The 20,552-nt window shown below is 32.8% G+C and overlaps 1 protein-coding gene across 4 annotated transcripts in view; it reads right to left on the bottom strand.

Annotated features, from left to right (window-relative positions):
• Nucleotides 1-20,552, bottom strand: part of CRMP (Collapsin Response Mediator Protein) — a 331,728-nt gene that overhangs the window by 116,990 nt on the left and 194,186 nt on the right. For 2 of the 4 annotated variants that reach the window (XM_066733509.1, XM_066733507.1), the window contains exon 6: nucleotides 514-746. In XM_066733509.1, coding sequence (XP_066589606.1) covers nucleotides 514-746 — 233 coding nt within the window. Of the gene's footprint in view, nucleotides 1-513; nucleotides 747-19,073; nucleotides 19,307-20,552 lie in introns of all 4 variants that reach the window. The other 2 variants (XM_066733508.1, XM_066733506.1) reach the window with 1 other exon arrangement.

Here is a 20,552-nt window from a genome sequence, read left to right on the forward strand (position 1 = left end):
GGCTGAAAAAATTTAAATGCGCTTTTTTCGCAAAATTGGAAAAAGTTGTAAATCGAAATTTTGAAATTGACTGCGGTTTTAATCTATATTATATTATTAGTATGTAGCATAAAATAAATACAAAAAAGAGAAATAATTAATTAATGTTTACAATGGCCATCCCTTGATCGCTATTCCTTAACCTGAAAACTCTTACACAATCTGCATACAGAAATTGCTTTAAGATAATTGTTTTTATTCGAGGAATACCTCAGAGATATAAGTTCCTGCTTAAATGAAAATTCCTAATAATATTATACGTATTTTTGTCTTTATTTTCAAATTGTAAGTCTAGTAATCATATGTCATAATTAATATTAATTAAATGCAATTAACAGTTGATTAATTCACATAATTTACTATCTTATGATATTATAAATACTAATAGAAATGAATATCCTAGAAACTGCTTCAAAGTTAGAGCAATAAAGAAATCTTCACAAGGTTGTAGGTTCCTAATATAAATTTACTCACTGAGCTAGTTGTTGAATTAAGTAAGTAGGTGTTGTCGAATCTGGTCTTAATGGTGGACTTGTAACAAGGAGTCTTGATTTTTCAATATCTTTTCCATACTGTAGACTGCCATCGATGCCTATTGCGCTTGCCAACGTCTCTCCAAAAATAGCTTTGTTCTCCATTCGTTTAGTTGACAAAACGTCGGCTGCCGATTTGCTCGTCATAGCCAGCACATACAGCGGACTATGCACCTAAACGCGATAGTATAATTTCCTTAATTTCAATATAAAACAACTATATGATATTTAGTAGCTTAAAAATGTAAAGTATGCATAATACATTTATCAATTCTAATTTCAAGTAAATAATATTTAGGTTTCTTATATAGGGCGTTCGGATAACTCATGCCAAATCCATAAATTCTTATTAGCCCAATCAATTTTCCACAGCCCAATATTAAATATCCAACAGAAATAAAAGAACATGATGGTATAGAAAAGCAAATCTAAAGAAATATTATACAGTTTTCTACCCGATCTAAAATGGCGGAATTATCAAAGAAAACTTGAAAAGACAGTTTTCAGAAACAAAAAAATACAGTTATCGTAAGAAATATTTAACAGAGTTGTAGATGTAGATAATATAAAGACCTATCAATACTTTTTCGTCTATGTATATCAATTGTTATTTTACTATTCCTGATATTTTGACGAACTTATCAAAAAAGGTTTCTTTGCTCTTTCTATATCTTTTGAAAATTTGTTTAAACATTTGATATGTACTGTAAGCTTATAAATTTTGATAAAAACAATTAGTTTCGTAGATTTATTGATTATTAGATAAAAAAACATTACGGTCCTAAAATTTAGTTGTTTTTTTTGCGGAGAGTCGAAGAGTAAGAAGCTTGAGCATATTTCCATGTTAATGTTTTACTTTTAATATGTGAAATGTTAATAATTTTGTTGATATTAAATAAAGATAAATTGTTCCTCATGATTTTAATTATTGTAGTTAACATTTTTCTTTACCATATTTATTCATTTTGATTTTACGAAAATATAATAAACAGTCTGCCCTCTATATTATTCTATTTGTTTTGCCTTTTATTATTTATATCATATACTTTTATCCTAAAAATGATTTTTCTCAAAGTTGTTAGGGCTTATATGATGATCTTAAGAGGTCGCATGACAACAATTTCATTTTCGCATTTGAATAACAGAGAAAAATTTTCTATAACTTGGTTTAGAACGTTTAGGTATTTTAAAATCTATACAATATGTATAGTTGCAGCTTAGTATATAGTTCAATTATTTATTCCTTCAGATTATTTCAAGATTCATATAAATATTTCATTAGGTTTAAAGGGATGCATTAAGGGGCATAAAAGTATACCCAAATTATATTTTACAATTTTAGAAATTTGAATATTTTCATAGGGACTAAATTGGCTAATATTGATTTGCTTAATTGACGTAAAGACTTATATTTTGGATATGAAAAAAGGATATTGATAACTAAATTTTATTTCCTATCAATAATTTAGAATAAGAAAGCCATTACAAAACTTTGCCAAGCTACAGTGAGTAATTTAAGACCAAGATTAAACAAATATTTCTATAAAAGTAGAAGATTCTTTGAAAAAACTATAAAAGCGCAACAAAGGCTAATTGCGTTTAAATCAATACGAGCCAATTTAGTCCCTATGAAAATATTCAAATTTCTAAAATTGTGAAAGATAATTTGGGTATAGTTTTATGCCCCTTAATGCATCCCCTCAAGCAAACGTAGCATGATGTAATGAACTTATAGTACTTAATACATGAGTTTTATTACTTAAAATATGAATTAAAAAAAGTATGAAAAAGCTAAATAAGAAGCAGAACATTTATAACGTAAACCCTTAATTGTACATTTTCGTATACTAAAAAAGAGTTTCTTTTTTTTCTTTAAGGTAATTTTTCATTCAAAACAAAATAGTTGCAATTAAGGGTTAAATGAAAAAACGGTTTTATAATTTTTATAAACGGAATTGCTTGTTTTTTATTGTAGATTTGTTTAGCCTACAACAAAAGTGCTTTTCAAAACTATTATAATTGCAGTATTCCATCCAGCCATTTACTAGATATTCCGAATTGAAAATGTAAGTGAAGTTTTAGCATTACTATTTTAAAATATTTAATGTTTAATAATTATGCTAAAATTCATATTATGCCTGTTCCGCCTCGTGCCGCTAAGACTTTTGTTAAAATAAAACGTGCGGAAAATATCTAAAAGAAAAAAACTATTTTAGGATAGCACAACAATTTTGAAATTGTAATTTTTTGGTGTAATTAGCTCGTTCGAATAGAGCGCGGTCGACTCAATCAAACTCTGACAAAAAGTCTAACAAAGGACTCGTATTGTTCGATTTTTTAGAATGAATAAAATATTTACACTTCCTTTAACTTTTCAACGTATTATTATTGGTACATAAAAGAATAACGTTATCATTATCTGATTCGTGCATCCATATATGCAAAAAGCTTGTATCGTACTCAGTTCTTTACAGACTGCAGATATAGCTAATACTTTATTAATATTGCAATCAATTCGATAGCATTAGCAATTCTATCAAAGCTCTGAAAATATGCAAAACTTAATTTATATTGCCTATTCTGTAGGCTGATTGGTGGAAAAGTCTGCCTCCAATATGGATTCACAGCCACATAACGTAACCGTTTAAGATATTGTTCAAGTAAAGACTTAACGTACAACCAATTGCATTTACTTGAATCATATGAGTGATTTTGATCATTGTTGCAGTAGATTATATACAGTAGGTCCAAAATAGTTCACGTGCGTCATGAGTTCCATCTCCCACAAGCGCGCGTTAATTCCAATTATTGTACTCTTTGTAAAAAATCATCAGCTCTAAGACCGATGTACGAAAAATGAAATAGAGAATATTTTATCTATTCTTGAATGAACTTATTGTTGGATCCCTGTAAAAATCCGGGAGTTATTTTTCTTTTAATCGTTCAGGTTGAACTACAAATCTATGCATCCAAACCTTAAGATACGGACATAGAGAAAACCCAAATCGGGAATGACTATATCTCAATAACCAATAGAGATAGTGAGACGTTCAAAGTACCGATGGAAAGCTGAAGATCCCTAGATTATATAATCTCGAACTTGAAATCCGATATTGTTCGTCAGTTAAAAGTTATTAACAACCAAAGCTGAAGACTTCGGAGGAACTACCATCTTAAAGGTGAATGGACATAGAAGGATACCAAGATGCTATTAGAGAGTAGAAGAACTCTAGATAGTAATCATTATTATTATTATTTAATATTGTTATTATTATAATTTATAATTTATTAATTAGATCAGTTAAGATTATAGGATAAATACGTAGGTTTAAAGTAGAATTCAAAGTGAGAGCGCATGCGCACATGAAACCATCGACTGAAGTTTCCATTTGTTAATATTTCTTAAACAAATGGTGATATCGAACTGAAATTTGAAATGAAGGTTCTTATAAGTGGAACAATCAAGTATACAAAGTTATGTTCAATTATCTTAACAATTAATTAGAATTATAAAGATGTTTAATTTACTTATCAATGATTGGTTCTATTCCTAGTGGTGGGGGAACTTTCCAAACCATATCGGAACTTTGAAGCTAATAGTTAATAATTAATAATGATAACGAGTTGAAGTAATAGATTAAATGAATAGGTTAGTTAAGACATAAATAATAAGCTTCCTATGTAACCTAGACTTAAGTGTAAACTGTAAAAGCCTAGAGGATCATCATGGAGAGAAATCCCTGCTCTCTGATTGGCGAGGCGGTGAAACGTGCAAATTCTTGAGCGGTCTCTCTCCATGGTCCGTCGCAGCTTAAAAAGCGACCCGTTAGAGACGGAATGCAGTGAGTGAATTCAGTTGTTCAGTTCTAGCTATTAGAACAAAAGAAGAATAAAGGTCTAAAAGGTAATAGTTGGAAATTAGTGAGGCAGTGCGGACCACCGCAACCTCTAATACCTCCTATATCTAAGAGGCAGTGCGGACCATCGCAATCCTAACATGTCTAGTGTGGACAAATAACATTAATATATCTAAGGCAGTGCGGACCACCGCAACGTTAATATCAGTTTGTGTGGGAAAATAAAAGGAAATCATCATGGACCAACTAAATGACGACTGGAAGATGAAAGGGAGCAGAACAGGAAGGAATAACCGACTCCGGAAACTTCAAAGAGTTTGTTAATTTTCCTCATTAAAAATTAATTAGTAACAGCGGCCCATTTTCTAAATTGCACTCGAAGGGGATTTTCTGTTCATTTTTTGGGAAATTTCTCCTTGTACACAACATTATAAAACTTCAATTTTAATGCAACATCGAGCAAGATAAAAGTCTTACCGTGGCATTTCGTTTTTAGAAGTTTTGTGAATATCCACTTCCATTTGAAACACAGAGGCATACGTAAGCCATTAAAGCTTCCAAACAATTGCAGAAACCTAGATACGTCATATTAATATTCAGAAAAAACAAGAAAAACGCAACATATGAAAGCAATTAAAATTCGACGATAGTTTAATACGTGATGTCAAAGTCAGTCTGAATTTTATCTATATTATCGACTTGAAACTGCAGTTTTGTCAGGTTATTGTTCGTCCGTAGGGGAGCTAGAGACTAGTTGTAATAGGTGTAAGTTTCAATACATATGTTACACAGTGCTTTCTGATATTTTTGGTCCGGTCTTAACTAAGACTTCCAAAAATAACAAGCCCCATTATTTAAGCATAATCAGTGCCTTTCCTCGAAACGAAAAAAATAAAAGTTTATATATGCTGACTTGCTTTATTTTAGTCATTAAAATGTAACGAAATACCTACATTTCGTAAACTTTGATTTTAGGTAAGTTAATTGATATTAATATTATTTAAATACATACTTATTGTTGGTATGAATTAAACTTTAAAATAGTGTTGCATTTATATATTACTTGCAATATATTTTATAACATTATTTCCGTCTGTGTGAAAGGCTACTTACGCTACGGGTTTCTCGTTAACTTCGGTTGTCTTTACTCTCAGTATATAGAGAGCCGTTTACCATTTGGGTGGCTAGCAACTCATCAGTATCATTCGGGTATTTAATGCCACCAGTCATATGCTTATTTTGCAGTCCTGCGGCCATGCAAAGGATAGTAGCAGTAAAACAGATTTATTCAATGTGCTAAGTCGTAAAGAGGGGAAACGGCCCCTTACTGTGATTCAACCTCGCGATCTTGGATCCTGAATTTCTCCTTACTTCCCACACGCAGGTGATAGTTTGTGTGTATGATAAGTGCGGGAACATGCAGTATTTGTTATAGAAGTAAAATTTGTTAGAGATGGTCCACAACAGAAACAATGTTCTCGGCCCATGCAGCTATAGCGGAAGTATATGGTATTATGGAGGGCATTGAGACACTTTCTTGTAAACTTAACTACGCTCCTGCATAAATTTCTATACACTATTCAGTAACTGGTCGTGACGTATTTGCACAAGCGAGCTTATAGCACTAGCCTGACATACGTGAACGCACCCACAACGGTGTGCGTGCCGCGTCACATGCCATTACTCCTTTCTCCCTCGCCAACTACTTACAGTTCGACTATAGTTAAACTACCTTGACCGTTTCATGGTAGATTTGTTGAGCACTATTTTGTATATTGTATCAATTAAGTAACTAATGATGCGCGCGCGCGTCCTAGAACTAAAACGTAAACACTCATTTATCTACTTAACACTGTTTAAACGCAAATACATAGGAATTTCAAAATAGTCCTATTCAAATAATTGATTTCTCTTATAAATATCTATATATATAGATATAGATAATAAGATAAATAATTTTCCATTTATGATGCCATGCTCTGAGATATCTTAAGTTTTTCATCATGTACAATGATCGGCATATGTGGCGTACCTTGATGCATTTAGGAACCACGTTATAAAGTCCCTCACCATCAGTAGCTCAAGACGGAAAGCTCGAGTTAGCATAAATTTTAGATTAAAAAAACTATAAATTTTATCGTTCGAAGATTATTTAATCTAAGTTGTATGCTAACTCGTGCTTTCCGTTTCGAGTTACTGATAGTGAGGGGCCCTAAAACGCGGTTCCTAAATGCATCAAGGGACGCCATATATTCCGGTCATTGTATACGCAAAATAATCACCCACATCGCTTCAGTCATACTCATTTCTATAAGCAATATTAATTCCAAATATCTGGTAGACGTCTGAATGAAATAAAATATAAGAGGATATTTCTAAACTCTTTAGAAAAACTACAGGATTATGCAATACAAAAAAAAGGTTTTTCATTTAAAAATATTTAAGGTGTTTATATTTTTGTTGGCACACTTTCCAAGATTAAATCAATGTTACCTTCTTATGTTCTTCTCATACTCAGAGAACAATTTTGTTAAACGGTTTTCTATATTTTGTTAACTTTTCGAGAAAATTGCTTAAAGCGATTAAAATCATACAATTTGTATATAAATAAATAGAATATGAAAATTCATATGCAACGAGGAATAAATATCCGGGGGTAGCCACGAGTGACTGATCAAATTAGAGACCATTTATGATTGTTTTTTAATTATAAAATAAAATATAAGTTATAACGCGTGGTGAAACTTTACGAAGCATATTTTTCCCCCTCCCACTTGGTACCACTCAAATTTTGGTAAATCTATTATAGATTTTAAATGCATTGTATGGATAGATGTATGATTTTCCGTAATTTGCCTTATTATCCTCTCGTTATACAATTCTTGAGACCCCTCCCCTCACCTTATTTCTCCCTCCTTATTCTTCCCGTATTATCTCCACATCACCAACGACCGTGTTCCGTTATTACTGTAAGTAAGCTGCAAGTGTTGAAATATTATAATTTGTGTCATATAAAGTATAGATTCTCGGTACTTGAAGTTAACTTGCAGTAATAACAGAACGCGGCTAATGCAAGCAATATAGGTGTTTGGGCGTATTTAAACCTCGCGCCACTCAGGACAATCCGGCCAACCCACCTATTAGCAGGGCAACGAACTCACTTCTATTGCCAGATCAAGAAAACGAAATGGAACAAGGATCGATCCTGAATTTGATTAGTGTAATAAGAATCGAATCAAGGCCAAAGGCTAATCACAGTGTTTAATTGGAGGATTACGGAAAGGAAGGATGTGGAACAGAGAACGAAGCATGGGAAAGTAGAAAAAGACAAGAATTGCTCTTTTCTCCACTGGTTCTCGTCCTGAGAGGTTGATCCGTACTGGAGTAAGTGATGCCAAAAGGTAGACCATCGGTCTACCTTCTAGCATCACTGACTGGAGTTGTGAGTTCGATTAGTCATCTATAGCGGACGTCGCTATTTTCAGCAAAAGATTCTTGATACAACCAGTTTTGGCACTAATACTCGTGGAATACGGGAGTGATTACTTTCCTATCCACTTATTGTCAATATTCCTTTCCCTAATTTTTATAGACTATTTCCGTATCTCTTTTCCGTATGGTTACCGTGTATAATAAGTGTGCGTGAGACCCAATAGGGCGATCCTTTGAATTGTATAACTTCTTCCATTTATCTTCCCGCTCCGTAATTATCTGTTAATAAAGTACGTGTTTTCTTTTAGCTCTAATTATTTCAATTTTTCCTCTCCTTATATTGAGTAATCGGTTTAACGGCGATTTGGGAAAATTCGGCCTTCCCGTTACAAAGATGAATGAAAACTGAACAAAACTATTATTATAATTACCTTTAGTTAAAACTATACGTTTTCTAATCTAATGCAATAAACTTGAATAGGGTAGGTAAGGTGTGTGAAGGCTAGTTAATAAATATTGTGTAATATCATTGATCTATTATTTTATTTATTATGTAAACAGTATCTGTCACCTAAATCGCCTCTTCATTCGAAAGTACTAAAAATGTGATAGAGGAAATTACATATCGATATGTATATCATTGATTGAAGATTAACAGAGAGGGATAAAACAGTGATTCCCTGCTTTTTTCTATCACCTCTGTTACACTATCGATTCTATCAATAAATGAAATCAGTTTATAATTTACGTTGCTATTAACGGGATCCCTCAAGCCCTCTGTAGCCAACATTACGGAACGAAAAACGAGGGAGAATTGTTCAGCGTTATTTTTCGACCGATTTTAATGATTTTGGGCTTGTTGGAACCGTTAGGACTCGCACCTTGTCATAAAAAAGCCTTATTTCCCAAAAATGAAAAAAAAATCAAATTGTTTAAAAATTCGCATTAATAATATTTAATCGCAAAACAAATCGAAAAATCGGGCTTCTTTATGACGAGGTGCCAGACCTAACGATTCCAACAAGCCCAAAAACATTGAAATCGGTTGAGAAATAGAGCCGTACCATTGTCCCGCATTTCTGAGGTGGACGAAAACCAAAAATTTTTAGGAAGGCAGCTAGGCTTCCGCCCCTCTCGCGGCTCACGCTAACGTGTTCCCCCACTCCAGCGTCGAAACTTACTGCGAAGCTTTCCTCATATTTACGCTATTCCCCTATCTGTAGCTATACACATATAAATACCGCTAAAATAATGTTGAGAACATTTCATTTCGCCGATATAATGAAATTGCTAAAAATGCAATTATCATTTTGAAATAAAATTGTAGAAAAGGAGATTTCGTAATGCTTGAAATATAGGGCATACGGCGAAACGCGGGACAATGGTACAGTCGTATTTTTCAAAAGAATTTGATGAGACTAGTAATAATTAAAGCCATTCTTCATGTAGATTGTCCTAAAGAGCTCGCATTTTCCATAAAGCTTATAGTTTTTCAGCTATGAACGTTTGAAGTTGCACGGCGCACAAATACATATTTCTTCTCTCGCGTAGATCAGCTGTTGCGCACGTCCATCTTCAATCGTTCATAACTGGAAAACTATAGGCTTTATCGAAAATGTGAGCTCTTTAGGACAATCTGCATGAAGAACGGCTTTAGTTATGACTAGTCTCATCAAATTCTATTGAGAAATACGCCTGTACCATTGTCCTGCGTTTTGCCGTAATTTCAGGTCTTCAAGCGTCACTGACTCGTTCATTCTGTTATTTATTCCGAGCAAAGTAAAAAAATGCACTAACAACTTGGGTGGCATCATTGATTAGAGCGTGAAAAGGGGAGACACTTTTATAATATTTTCATAATTTTGCAACGCTTCTTTTGGTCATTATAATGCAAACTGTAACAAGATGCGTACTCGGAGTAAATAAAGTTGGCTTCCCCTCTCCCCTCTACAGCTTGTTGCCTCGTCTAGCGTATGTAAACCAGCATAGTAGGCCTACATATATATGGGTGCGACTGTGTTAGTGACTCGTGGAGTGTACTGTAAACAAACACACATAGCGTTTACCATGTATGTACGTGGGTCTTATTTTCTATCGCGAAATTGTTCTTCTAAATTTATTGCATTGCACCTTCTACGACAAGCTTCATAAGATTAAGAAATACTCATAGCAGCATGTACATTATCGAGAGCTTCTAATGTAATTTCTCAATGTGCAATCGTACTTTTATTTGTTCCGAAATAAATAGCAGAATGAACGAGTCAGTGACGCTTGAAGACCTGAAATTACGGCAAAACGCGGGACAATGGTACAGGCGTATTTCTCAATAGAATTTGATGAGACTAGTCATAACTAAAGCCGTTCTTCATGTAGATTGTCCTAAAGAGCTCGCATTTTCGATAAATCCTATATTTTTTCAGTTATGAACGATTGAAGATGGACGTGCGCAACAGCTGATCTACGCGAGAGAAGAAATATTTATTTGTGCGCCGTGCAACTTCAATCGTTCATAGCTGAAAAACTATAAGCTTTATCGAAAATGCGAGCTCTTTATGACAATCTACATGAAGAATGGCTTTAATTATTACTAGTCTCATCAAATTCTTTTGAAAAATACGACTGTACCATTGTCCCGCGTTTCGCCGTATGCCTTATATTTCAAGCATTACGAAATCTCCATTTCTACAATTTTATTTCAAAATGATAATTGCATTTTTAGCAATTTCATTATATCGGCGAAATGAAATGTTCTCAACATTATTTTAGCGGTATTTATATGTGTATAGCTACAGATAGGGGAATAGCGTAAATATGAGGAAAGCTTCCCAGTAAGTTTCGACGCTGGAGTGGGGGAACACGTTAGCGTGAGCCGCGAGAGGGGTGGAAGCCTAGCTTTCTTCCTAAAAATTTTTGGTTTTCGTCCACCTCAAAAAAGCGGGAAAATGGTATGGCTCTATTTCTCCCCGATTTCAATGTTTTTGGGCTTGTTGGAATCGTTAGGTCTGGCACCTCGTCATAAAGAAGCCCGATTTTTCGATTTGTTTTGCGTTTAAATATTATTAATGCGAATTTTTAAACAATTTTATTTTCTTTACGTCTTTTGGAAAATGCGGCTTTATTTATGACAAAGTGTGAGTCCTAACGATTCCAACAAGCCCAAAAACATTGAAATTGGTTGAAAAATAGCGCTGGACAATTCTCCTTCGTTTTTCGTTCCGTAATGTTGGCTACAGAGGGCTTGAGGGATCCCGTTAATAGGAGAGAAGCAATAGATGCCAGACTTGCAAAAAATTGCTACTTTATAATAAATTTAGAGGAAAACATAATCATGTGTCACATGTCACGTGTATGTATATAATATAGGATATTTCAAACTGTTTTGCTATAAAAACGCAATTTCTGGCAACTCTAATGAAATTGACAACGAAAAATAGCAGATATCTTTTCCGTCCCTCACTGTCTAATCGTCAAACAATTTTATGTTTCTCGATATGTATATCCCCTTCGAAAAATATTTTTGTTTATATCTGTTTTAGATATTGAAGTGATTAAAATGATGGACCGTGTATAAATGATTTCATAAACCGCTCAAGCTCAATTGTAGGATACTTTTTAATTATTTGACAGAAAATCATATGAGAAAGAATAAATTATGAAATATTAATGTACGCTGCGGGAAATTGATACGGTTACCTTTTGTTAATGACTAACTTTACTCCGTACATTCTCTGCTAAACTCCTATACCATACTATAGAATGAAGACGAAAACTCATTTTCCCACAGTGTACTTGCAAAAATGGATTAAGAGAGTTGATTTTTGGACGTTCTCTACTGTTAGTCGAGATGATATGTTTAATACAAGCTCGTGTTATCTTCAGATGTTATTCTTCCTGGATATATAACGGGTATTTCAAAATTCGCTTTCTTTCTTAAAATGGGGTACTACTAAACCTAATTTAATCTTTATATTGCCGGGCGCCATTTAAGCGGTACGAGACCTTTCTCACAAATTTTTACCACAAATATAGGTTCTTCCTATTAAAGGTGTTATGCTAAATCATCCAAAAAATGTAATACCTTCTCAAATTTGAAGATATTCATAAGTTAATTGAAAGTGCAGACTTTGAGGTAAGTAATGGGATACACCATCTGCCAAATATCCACAACGGCTCTTTTTACAAATAATCTTTTTTCCCCTAAAATACATCATCACCATTTCGCATAATTGCGGCTGTATTTTTGAAATAATGTGTTTAATATTATTTTTCGGTACTGGATTTGTTACTAGAGCATTAGCGTAGACTTTATGTTTAACGTAGACTCATAAGAAGAAACAATAAAGTCAAATCGCATGAACTCGATGGTTAAGTGGCATTACCACTTTGAGAAACACATGTTTAGGAAATTTTTCATGCAATATAGCAATATTACAGTTATTATGTAACATGTAACGCCGTCCAACTAAAAATAATCATTATCCAGCTACATAGCATTAATTTTAGGCAAAAGAAAGTCTGTGAACATTATTCGGTAACGTAAACCAACTAAAGCAATGACCGAGAAAACATTATTTTCGAAGAAATATGGATCAATAATGTCGCCAACCCGAAAGCAGTACTAAACTGTCATTCATTGTTGGTGTAGTGGTTTTTGGATTAATTTCTTCGGGTTCTAAGAGCCACAGATAGAAACAAACCTTATCACTCAGATTGATTTTTTATAAAAAAAATCATGATCTTGATCATATATTGTTATCATGCAATCAGCAAATATGTGTCGTTGGTCATAGATTGTTAGATTTAAATCTCATGTTAACTGCACTTTACAAGCAAGCATACTAAGATCTTTATGCAGAGTGCAGTGCAAACTATTTTAAGATATGCCTCATTCTTGTGATCGTCTCGAAATGGACAAATGTAGCTGTTCAAATACAATTATTACTACAGCGTTAATATTTTTGTTTGATCTGGCTAGAGAGATAAAAACGTGTTAGAATTTTCACATCACTGACTTGTCCAAGACATTCAAATTTCTTTGAATGAATGCACTATAGCAATGAATGAAGGCGCATGATGATGATCAAAAGCAGAATGAACCTTACGAAGCGTCTCTGCAAAATTGTTTCCGCTTTTGTAGTCATTTTTGACTAAGTTAATGCGCTCATCGATTGTATAACGATCCACGTAAGAAATCTTCGAAGTTGGTACTTGCTTGGCTGCAGTAGTCATTTTTCTTGTTCACTGCCACTTTTTCAATGGAGTCTTGAAGCTGCTATTTTCGCGAATCAAGTTACCTGTTCCTCGAATTTCAGCACCTTATATGCTACGACTGTCCCAACGAATTACGCATGGCAGGTAGAGCATCATATACAAAAAATTACCGAAGGGTGTAGTCTGATGTGTCAACTTCAAAAATTCAACTATTTTCTTACATATTTCGAATGTACAATTTATTGAGACTACTTTCCTAAATTTCCAGACCAAAATTCGAAATATTTACGAAACTTAGCGTATATGGAATAGTATGCCGTGAAAGCATTATATGCACGCGCTTTTGAGTCGAGCATCAGCTGTCTAAGCTTATACTTCTTTGTTATTCTCACACACTATACGTACGTATTATATACCGCTAACCTTGAAGCTTGGTCCTTTATGCTTGTAAACTGTTAACAATCGAATCATATACATGTACAATTTCTGTTTTCCTCTGATAGATGCACACGAATTTATTTTGCGAGAAGCATTTTTGCTACAGGATAATATAGAGGAGCAAAAATTATACATGTACATAATTCAATTTTGAACAGTGTACACCTAGCAATTGAGCAAGAAAGAGAGAGAGAGATAATTTGTTTTTGCAAATATATTTTTGGCAATAAGATGGCAATTGGAGCTTGAAGCTTAGTGAAGATAGACAGAGAAGGTTCAAGATTAAGTACTTGATTTCTAGGGAAACTTGCATTACAAAGAAAATTCCATGGCAATCGGCATACTCTTTCAAAAAGTACCGAGTTTCTCAGTATATCAGCTGAGAAATTGAGAACTGCCTACGACTTCGAAGTGGCCTACGATGACGCTTTTAATTATATTGGTTGTTCAGCTTCACTTTAGTGTTTAGAACCTTATTAATAGTAATAAATGTAACCAAGGTGACGGAAATAGCCAATTTCTTAAGAAATCATCGCGAGGCTTAGAATTCAAATTATGTGTGAGGTGTTTTTGACATGGATTTACAATTAAGTCTTTTCGATACATACCATGATCAGAACGTTAACGAAATCAATAGACGTTTCACATTCATAATGCGACTACTTAGCGTTGGATTATCCGGATTAAATCTTTTCTGATCGTTGATGGATTAAGGTTCCGGAATCATCAAAAAGGGTATTATGTGTTAACAAAATAAAAATACATTGCCACTACAGTCGTATCTGAAACGGGCTTTAAAAAGCCTGTGAAAGAGGAAAATGATAATAATGTTACGAACGGCTATCCTAAGAATGAGACCACGGTTTCTGGAGACAATTCATAGGTAAAGCGTGGATTTTCGTCACTTTTAATTATTGTTTCGATAATAGGAAATTACTCTAACAAAATTATAGATGTCATTATAAAATCAAAAGTATTTAAAGCTTGTAAAGAATGGGTAGGTAAAGAAGAAACCATTTATTATTTGGAATAGTACGAACATCATGCTAATAAATATGCAGTAAATTATGAAGGAAGTTCGAGGAAAATGGAAGTCGACAGAGTTATTAGCACGTTCAAGCCATCTGTGTAATTGTCTGAAGTGAAATACAAGAGATACACGGCGACAGTGATTCAAAAACTTTTAAAAATGTATTATATAATGATTCCTACAGTGGAAACCCTGTAATAGAAAAAAAGAATGGGTTTTGTACCCAAAAAAAGAATGTATAAACGTGTAAAAAAATCTAAAAAATCACTTTTTCAATATTTAAAGGCCATAAAAGAAGTCGAAGGAAATAACGAAAGAGGAAAAATACTGGAAGTTCATTAAGCAGAAATTCGTAGACCAACAGTAATACTAAAACAATAAAGACACTTATATTAACTAATAAGGTAATGTTAAAGTTAAGCGTATAGTATGTTGTAGCCTTTGTAAAAAATCCGAACTTTCGTGAGGAAATGAGGAAACCTGTATGGACGACGTTTCACCATATGACTTCCACAAATGAACGTCCGTAACACTTTTATTGACCCGAGGGTGCGACTTTCTGGTGTCATTATTAAAAAGTGGAAGCCAATAACGAAGTAGCTACTTTGTCCACATGCCGTCATTTGACTAAAGTACTGCGATGATTTTACAACCGATCTATGAGGAATTATCATCCGATAATCTTTTGGATAAGTGTTTAAGAAAAAAATAATCACAAGAGCTTCGAAAACTGTATGGAATTTTGCTCCTAAACATATTTTCGTTGGCAAACAAATTCTTGAAATTGCAACATGGACAGCTGCCTACACTTTCAATGAAAGGTTTATGCTGATTTAAAAATTATGGAAATTATGTGTGTCAAAAACGGACTAGACATCGTTGCGCGCGCTGAGATCCATGACTACAAATGATTGCCACAGCCATAGGGGGCCATATTTATTGCTGCAAAAATGGCTAAGATCAAGTCGCAGATCAGAAAAGGTAGCTGAAAATGATACCTACGAAGAAACTGAAGATCTAATGTATGCATCAGACATAATTGATTAGTGCTAGCATAAAGTTTCTATAAGAAACCTATTACTTAAACTTTAAATACTTTTTTCTCAAAACAACATTTTTCCGATTAGTTATGCCGATTTAGAAAATTCTATTGAACCGATCGGGCTGACATTTTCATATGTTATTTTACACATCAGTCGTTCCAGCAGAAATCAAAATTATTTATATATAACAAGAATATTTTATGTTTTGGCCTTATTTTAAACAAAAAAATTACGATTTCTGATTTTTATTATAGTTTATTATTTTTTATTTGTTAATAATATTGTATAATTGTGGTTTAGACCACAGCGACGGGTTTACAGAATAAGAATCACGTTGAATTTTTTGTTTCAGATTACTACAAATGACGTAATCACCATGACTAGTCACTAACATTTTTTTCGAAACATTCAATTTGGTCACATATAAATACAAATATTGTAATTTGGCAAAATAAAAATTGATAATTCTACAATGTAAAATGTTACTATTAAAATGTAAAAACCTGAAATGACTGTATTTTTTTTTGGTGAAGAAAAAAAATCATGAAATTACCTTCTGTAACAAATAATCACATGGGACTACCGTTAATAAGGTTCCTTGTTAACACCACTACTTTGTCTCGCAAAGCCCTGAGTTGCAACTTTCTACCTTTTCAGTTTTTTCCGACTTTTTCTCTGCTCAATGTAATCATCATTCTCTTCTGATCTTTCCTTCTATTTACTTTTAGTCTCATGTTTGTTTTTATTTCTACAGAAATTTTCCTTAGATTAGTCTTTTCTCCTCGTCTGTTTCGTATTTTCGTCGCTTCCTCCATTCACGGTTTACTCTTTTGTAACTAATGGCCAAGTGTTCTTGTACTAATCGCGTACCGACTGAGGTCTGTTAATTTCGCAGGCTAGTGCACAAGAATGACGATCGACTTATGGACGATATAGTACGAAATTCAAATTATTTTAAAGTTAGAAATTCAATCTGAATCTAGAACGTTACAAAAAATATTCTATCATTATATATTATTTAAAAAATTTTTTTATTAAGTACAATAATATATTTGTGGCTTGGGTCATCTTTAGTTGCAGTATGGATAAACTTTAACTGCCTTTTTACAAAGCCACACATTTACTCATATTTCTTATGTATGCTAAACTCATTGAAGACGATTCAGCTTTTTGGTAAAGAAATATTTCGTATAAAAGAGGGATTCGGTGCATCATATTCAAATTTCTTTTAAGTGATAAATGAGAATATAAAATTTTATGCGATTACTCTGATACATTCTTGAAATGTTCTTATAGGTAATAGTAACCAAATTTGGGAACATTCTTTATAAACTTGATACAATATTTGACAAAGTCGAAAGCTGACGTTCGTGAAAAAATATGAAGTTTATAACCCGAGAAAAGTGAGGGATGGTGTTCGCACAAATGCAATCGTCAATGATTACATGTTACATAATATACAGGGTGTAACGAAACGACCGCCTTTTCTCGTAACTGGAGGTTCGGGGTGACAAACTGAGTGCACGTGTAAAATTTCGTTCGAATCGTTCAAGAGGTTTAAAAGTTATTTCTATTTAAAAATCACCCTTTTTCAGTCCTTTTCGAACGACTTTAACTGCATAATGGAAAGTGGGGAAAGTGAAAAACAATTGATGAGCACCCAGCTAGAATGTAAAAATTATCGATCGCGTGCGGTAATACTTTTGCTATTTAATTCTTTAATCTGGCTATTAGATTAATTTTAAAAATAACAAAATCCTTTATATTACAATTCCAATTCAATTCAGTACAAGCATCATTGACTGATTTGATGGAAAGAGCGAGTTGACGCAATGTAAAGGAAAGTATCAAAAGCTAAGATATCGCGCGAGCGCAATGATAACTTAATAGACAATGCATGAGGGCATTCTCTTTCTACTAACGAAGCTAAAGGGAATGATTCAAAATCAATACATTGATGAAGGAGAAAACTAAACTCACCCATTAAATGTTCTGCAAGTTCCTTTAAATCGAAGTTTTTGAAAAAGCTTCAAACTGGCTCCTCGATGATTTCCAGAAAGCACACTATCACTGATTTTGCATTTAAACACTTGTGAATTTAAACAAATTAGGTATTAACCTACGTTTCTTCAAAACACTGGAGAATTTGACACTTTTGAACTGTTTGAAGTAGGGTGATTAAGAGTGGTCGAAACGAATTATTGATTATTCTATCTCTCTGTGTCTCTCTTTTCAGCCTACTTCAAACAGTTCAAAAAGTGTCAAATTAACCGGTGTTTTGAAGAAACGTAGGTTAACACCTAATTTGCTTAAATTCGCGAGTTCTTAAATGCAAAATCAATGAAAGTGTGCATTCTGGAAATCATCGAGGAGTCAGTTTGAAGCTTTTTCAAAAACTTCGGTGTAAAGGAACTTGGAGAACAATAATGGGTAAGTTTAATTTTTTCTATCATCAATGAATTGATTTTAAATAATTCTTTTTACCTTCGTTTGTAGAAAGAAAATGCCTTGATGTGTTTCCTATTAAATTATCAGTGCAGTCGCGTGACATCTTAGCTTTTGATACTTTCCTTTTCATTCTATCTTCTCCCTTTTTCCATCAATTCAGTCAATGATACTTGTATTGAATTGATTTGGAATTGTAATGAAAAGGATTTTGCTATTTTTAAAATTAATCTAATAGCCAAATTAATGAAATAAATAGCAAATGTATTATCGCGCGCGATCGATAATTTTTACATTCTAGTGGGGTGTTCGTCAATTGTTTTTTCACTTTCTCCACTTTATTATGCACAGTTAAAGTCGTTCGAAAAGGACCGAAAAAGGGTGAGTTTTAAATGGAAATAACTTTTAAACACCTTGAACGATTCGAACAAAATTTTACACGTGCATTTGGATGGTCACCCCGAACCTCCAGTTACGAGAAAAGGCGGTCGTTTCGTTACACCCTGTATATAATACTCTTTACTAAAGGTATACATTTAGAAAATAGTAATTTTCACCAGAGGTAACTATCAGGATGAAAATTATTTTCTAGTCAATCTTAAGACCACTCATGCGTATAAAAATTTTACTTTACTTCTGCCTTAAGAGAGGGAGCTTTTTCTCCCAAGGGACGAAACTGATGTAAAACTCTAGTGTACGCGCACAGACATGGATAAGATAAAAGCAATTGCCTTCTTCCTAGTAAACTACGTTAGAAAGAATGACTTTTCGTACACGTATGATAAAAATAGTATTTTATTTTTGTATTAAAACTTTTGAAATAGTATTTAATTTAATTATTTAAATTAGTATTTTAAATATTATTTTCATCAGTTTTTCTGATATATTAAACTGACAAAAATTTTCATAATACGGAACGACGTATGTTTCTTTCTTTATTGAAAAAATAAAGTAATTTAATTTTTAATAATTTTATATAGCAATGCATTATTTTTCTGAAGATATTACAGCTTTCGTCAGCTAATATAAGGCAGTTTTTACTTACGTGCTTAATTTCATTATAAGATTGCTTGGCGTGTCTGCATCCGATCGTAAGGGTGGACTAAGGATATAGCCTGCAGCATGCCTCCAGCACTTATGCATGCAATTACGTCCATCAACACCTATTGCAGCTGCCAACGTTTCTCCGAAAACGCAAACACCCCGTTTACGCGCCAATTCTAACGCTTCTGCTGCACTACGGCTCATTACATGCACTACGTACAGTGGACAATTGACCTAAGCGTGCCATTGAAAATAATTAAATATTTCAGTGCTTTTACAAAAAATAATACACTTCAAGAATTATACTTATATGTACTTAATCCTTAACGCTCCGCCTTTTAATTCTGAATATCGACCAACAATTCGAATTTATACTCATCATACTTCGACTTGCAAGTTTTTGAGTATCAGACTTTAAATACTGCAATATGTAAGGTGTAAATAATAATTTTAAAGGCATTGAAAATAAAAAAAAGCATGCTTGGAGTAAAACGACACATATTGGTGGTGCTTGAAAGGCACACTTGGAGCGTTAAGGGTTAAAAAGTAAAATATAATTTACAATATCTAAATACAATAACAGCGTTAAGGTAGTTGCAGCGCAAAAATTCATTATACTAATTAGACGCAAATAAAGCTAAAATAAAAATAAACTTCGGTTTCATAGATGATTGAATAATGCTGAATTACCAAATAATAGTTCCAATACAATGTAAATCAAAACACTTAACTTGTACTTTGACATTGAATCCTATTTTATTGCCTGAATTTTTTTATATTTTTCTGTCAACATAATTTTCTATAGAAAACGTTTATTTTTCATTCGATTTTATTTTTTGATGAGACATTTTAATCGCTAAAATATATTATACAAATTCACCGTTTAGATCTTCTAAATTATCCATAAAAACAAATAAAATATAAATTTTGTTATGTAACTAAAAATTATTTTAAAATCAGATTTTTAAACACGTTGATGGTTACTTTAAAATATTTAATAGTGATTTTGTAGAATTCATTGCAATAATTAAAATAACTCATCAAAAAATAAAATCGCATGAAAAATAAACATTTTTTATGTGAAAATTATATGCAATAAGTAATAGGAACACATGCAGGTAATAAAATGGCATCCACTGTAAGTATAATAGAGTCAAATATTTTGTTTTACATTCGGTTTGATCAATTCTTTGATGTTTCATTAATATTTAATCCTCGTTCAAACAGAAGTTTGTTTTATTTTTAAATATGTCTGATTAGTTGAGTAATTTTCTTCGCGATAACTATCTTAACTTTAAAATAATATAACACATTCAAAATCTCAACAAAAAAAAATCATGCACAAATGATTTTTGTGATCTTGAAATTGCTCTTTTAAAGGTAATCACTAGATATATAACGATACACTTAAATTTCGTTAAATATTAATAAAAAAAACCAGTTCACTATCCCCGAAAAAATATTTTTTACTTTAATAAAA

Source organism: Prorops nasuta, unplaced genomic scaffold, assembly GCF_024137725.1.
Source record: "Prorops nasuta isolate Cenicafe-Biocafe unplaced genomic scaffold, Cenicafe_Pnas_1.2 PNAS00011, whole genome shotgun sequence".
NCBI classification, from domain to species: domain Eukaryota; kingdom Metazoa; phylum Arthropoda; class Insecta; order Hymenoptera; family Bethylidae; genus Prorops; species Prorops nasuta.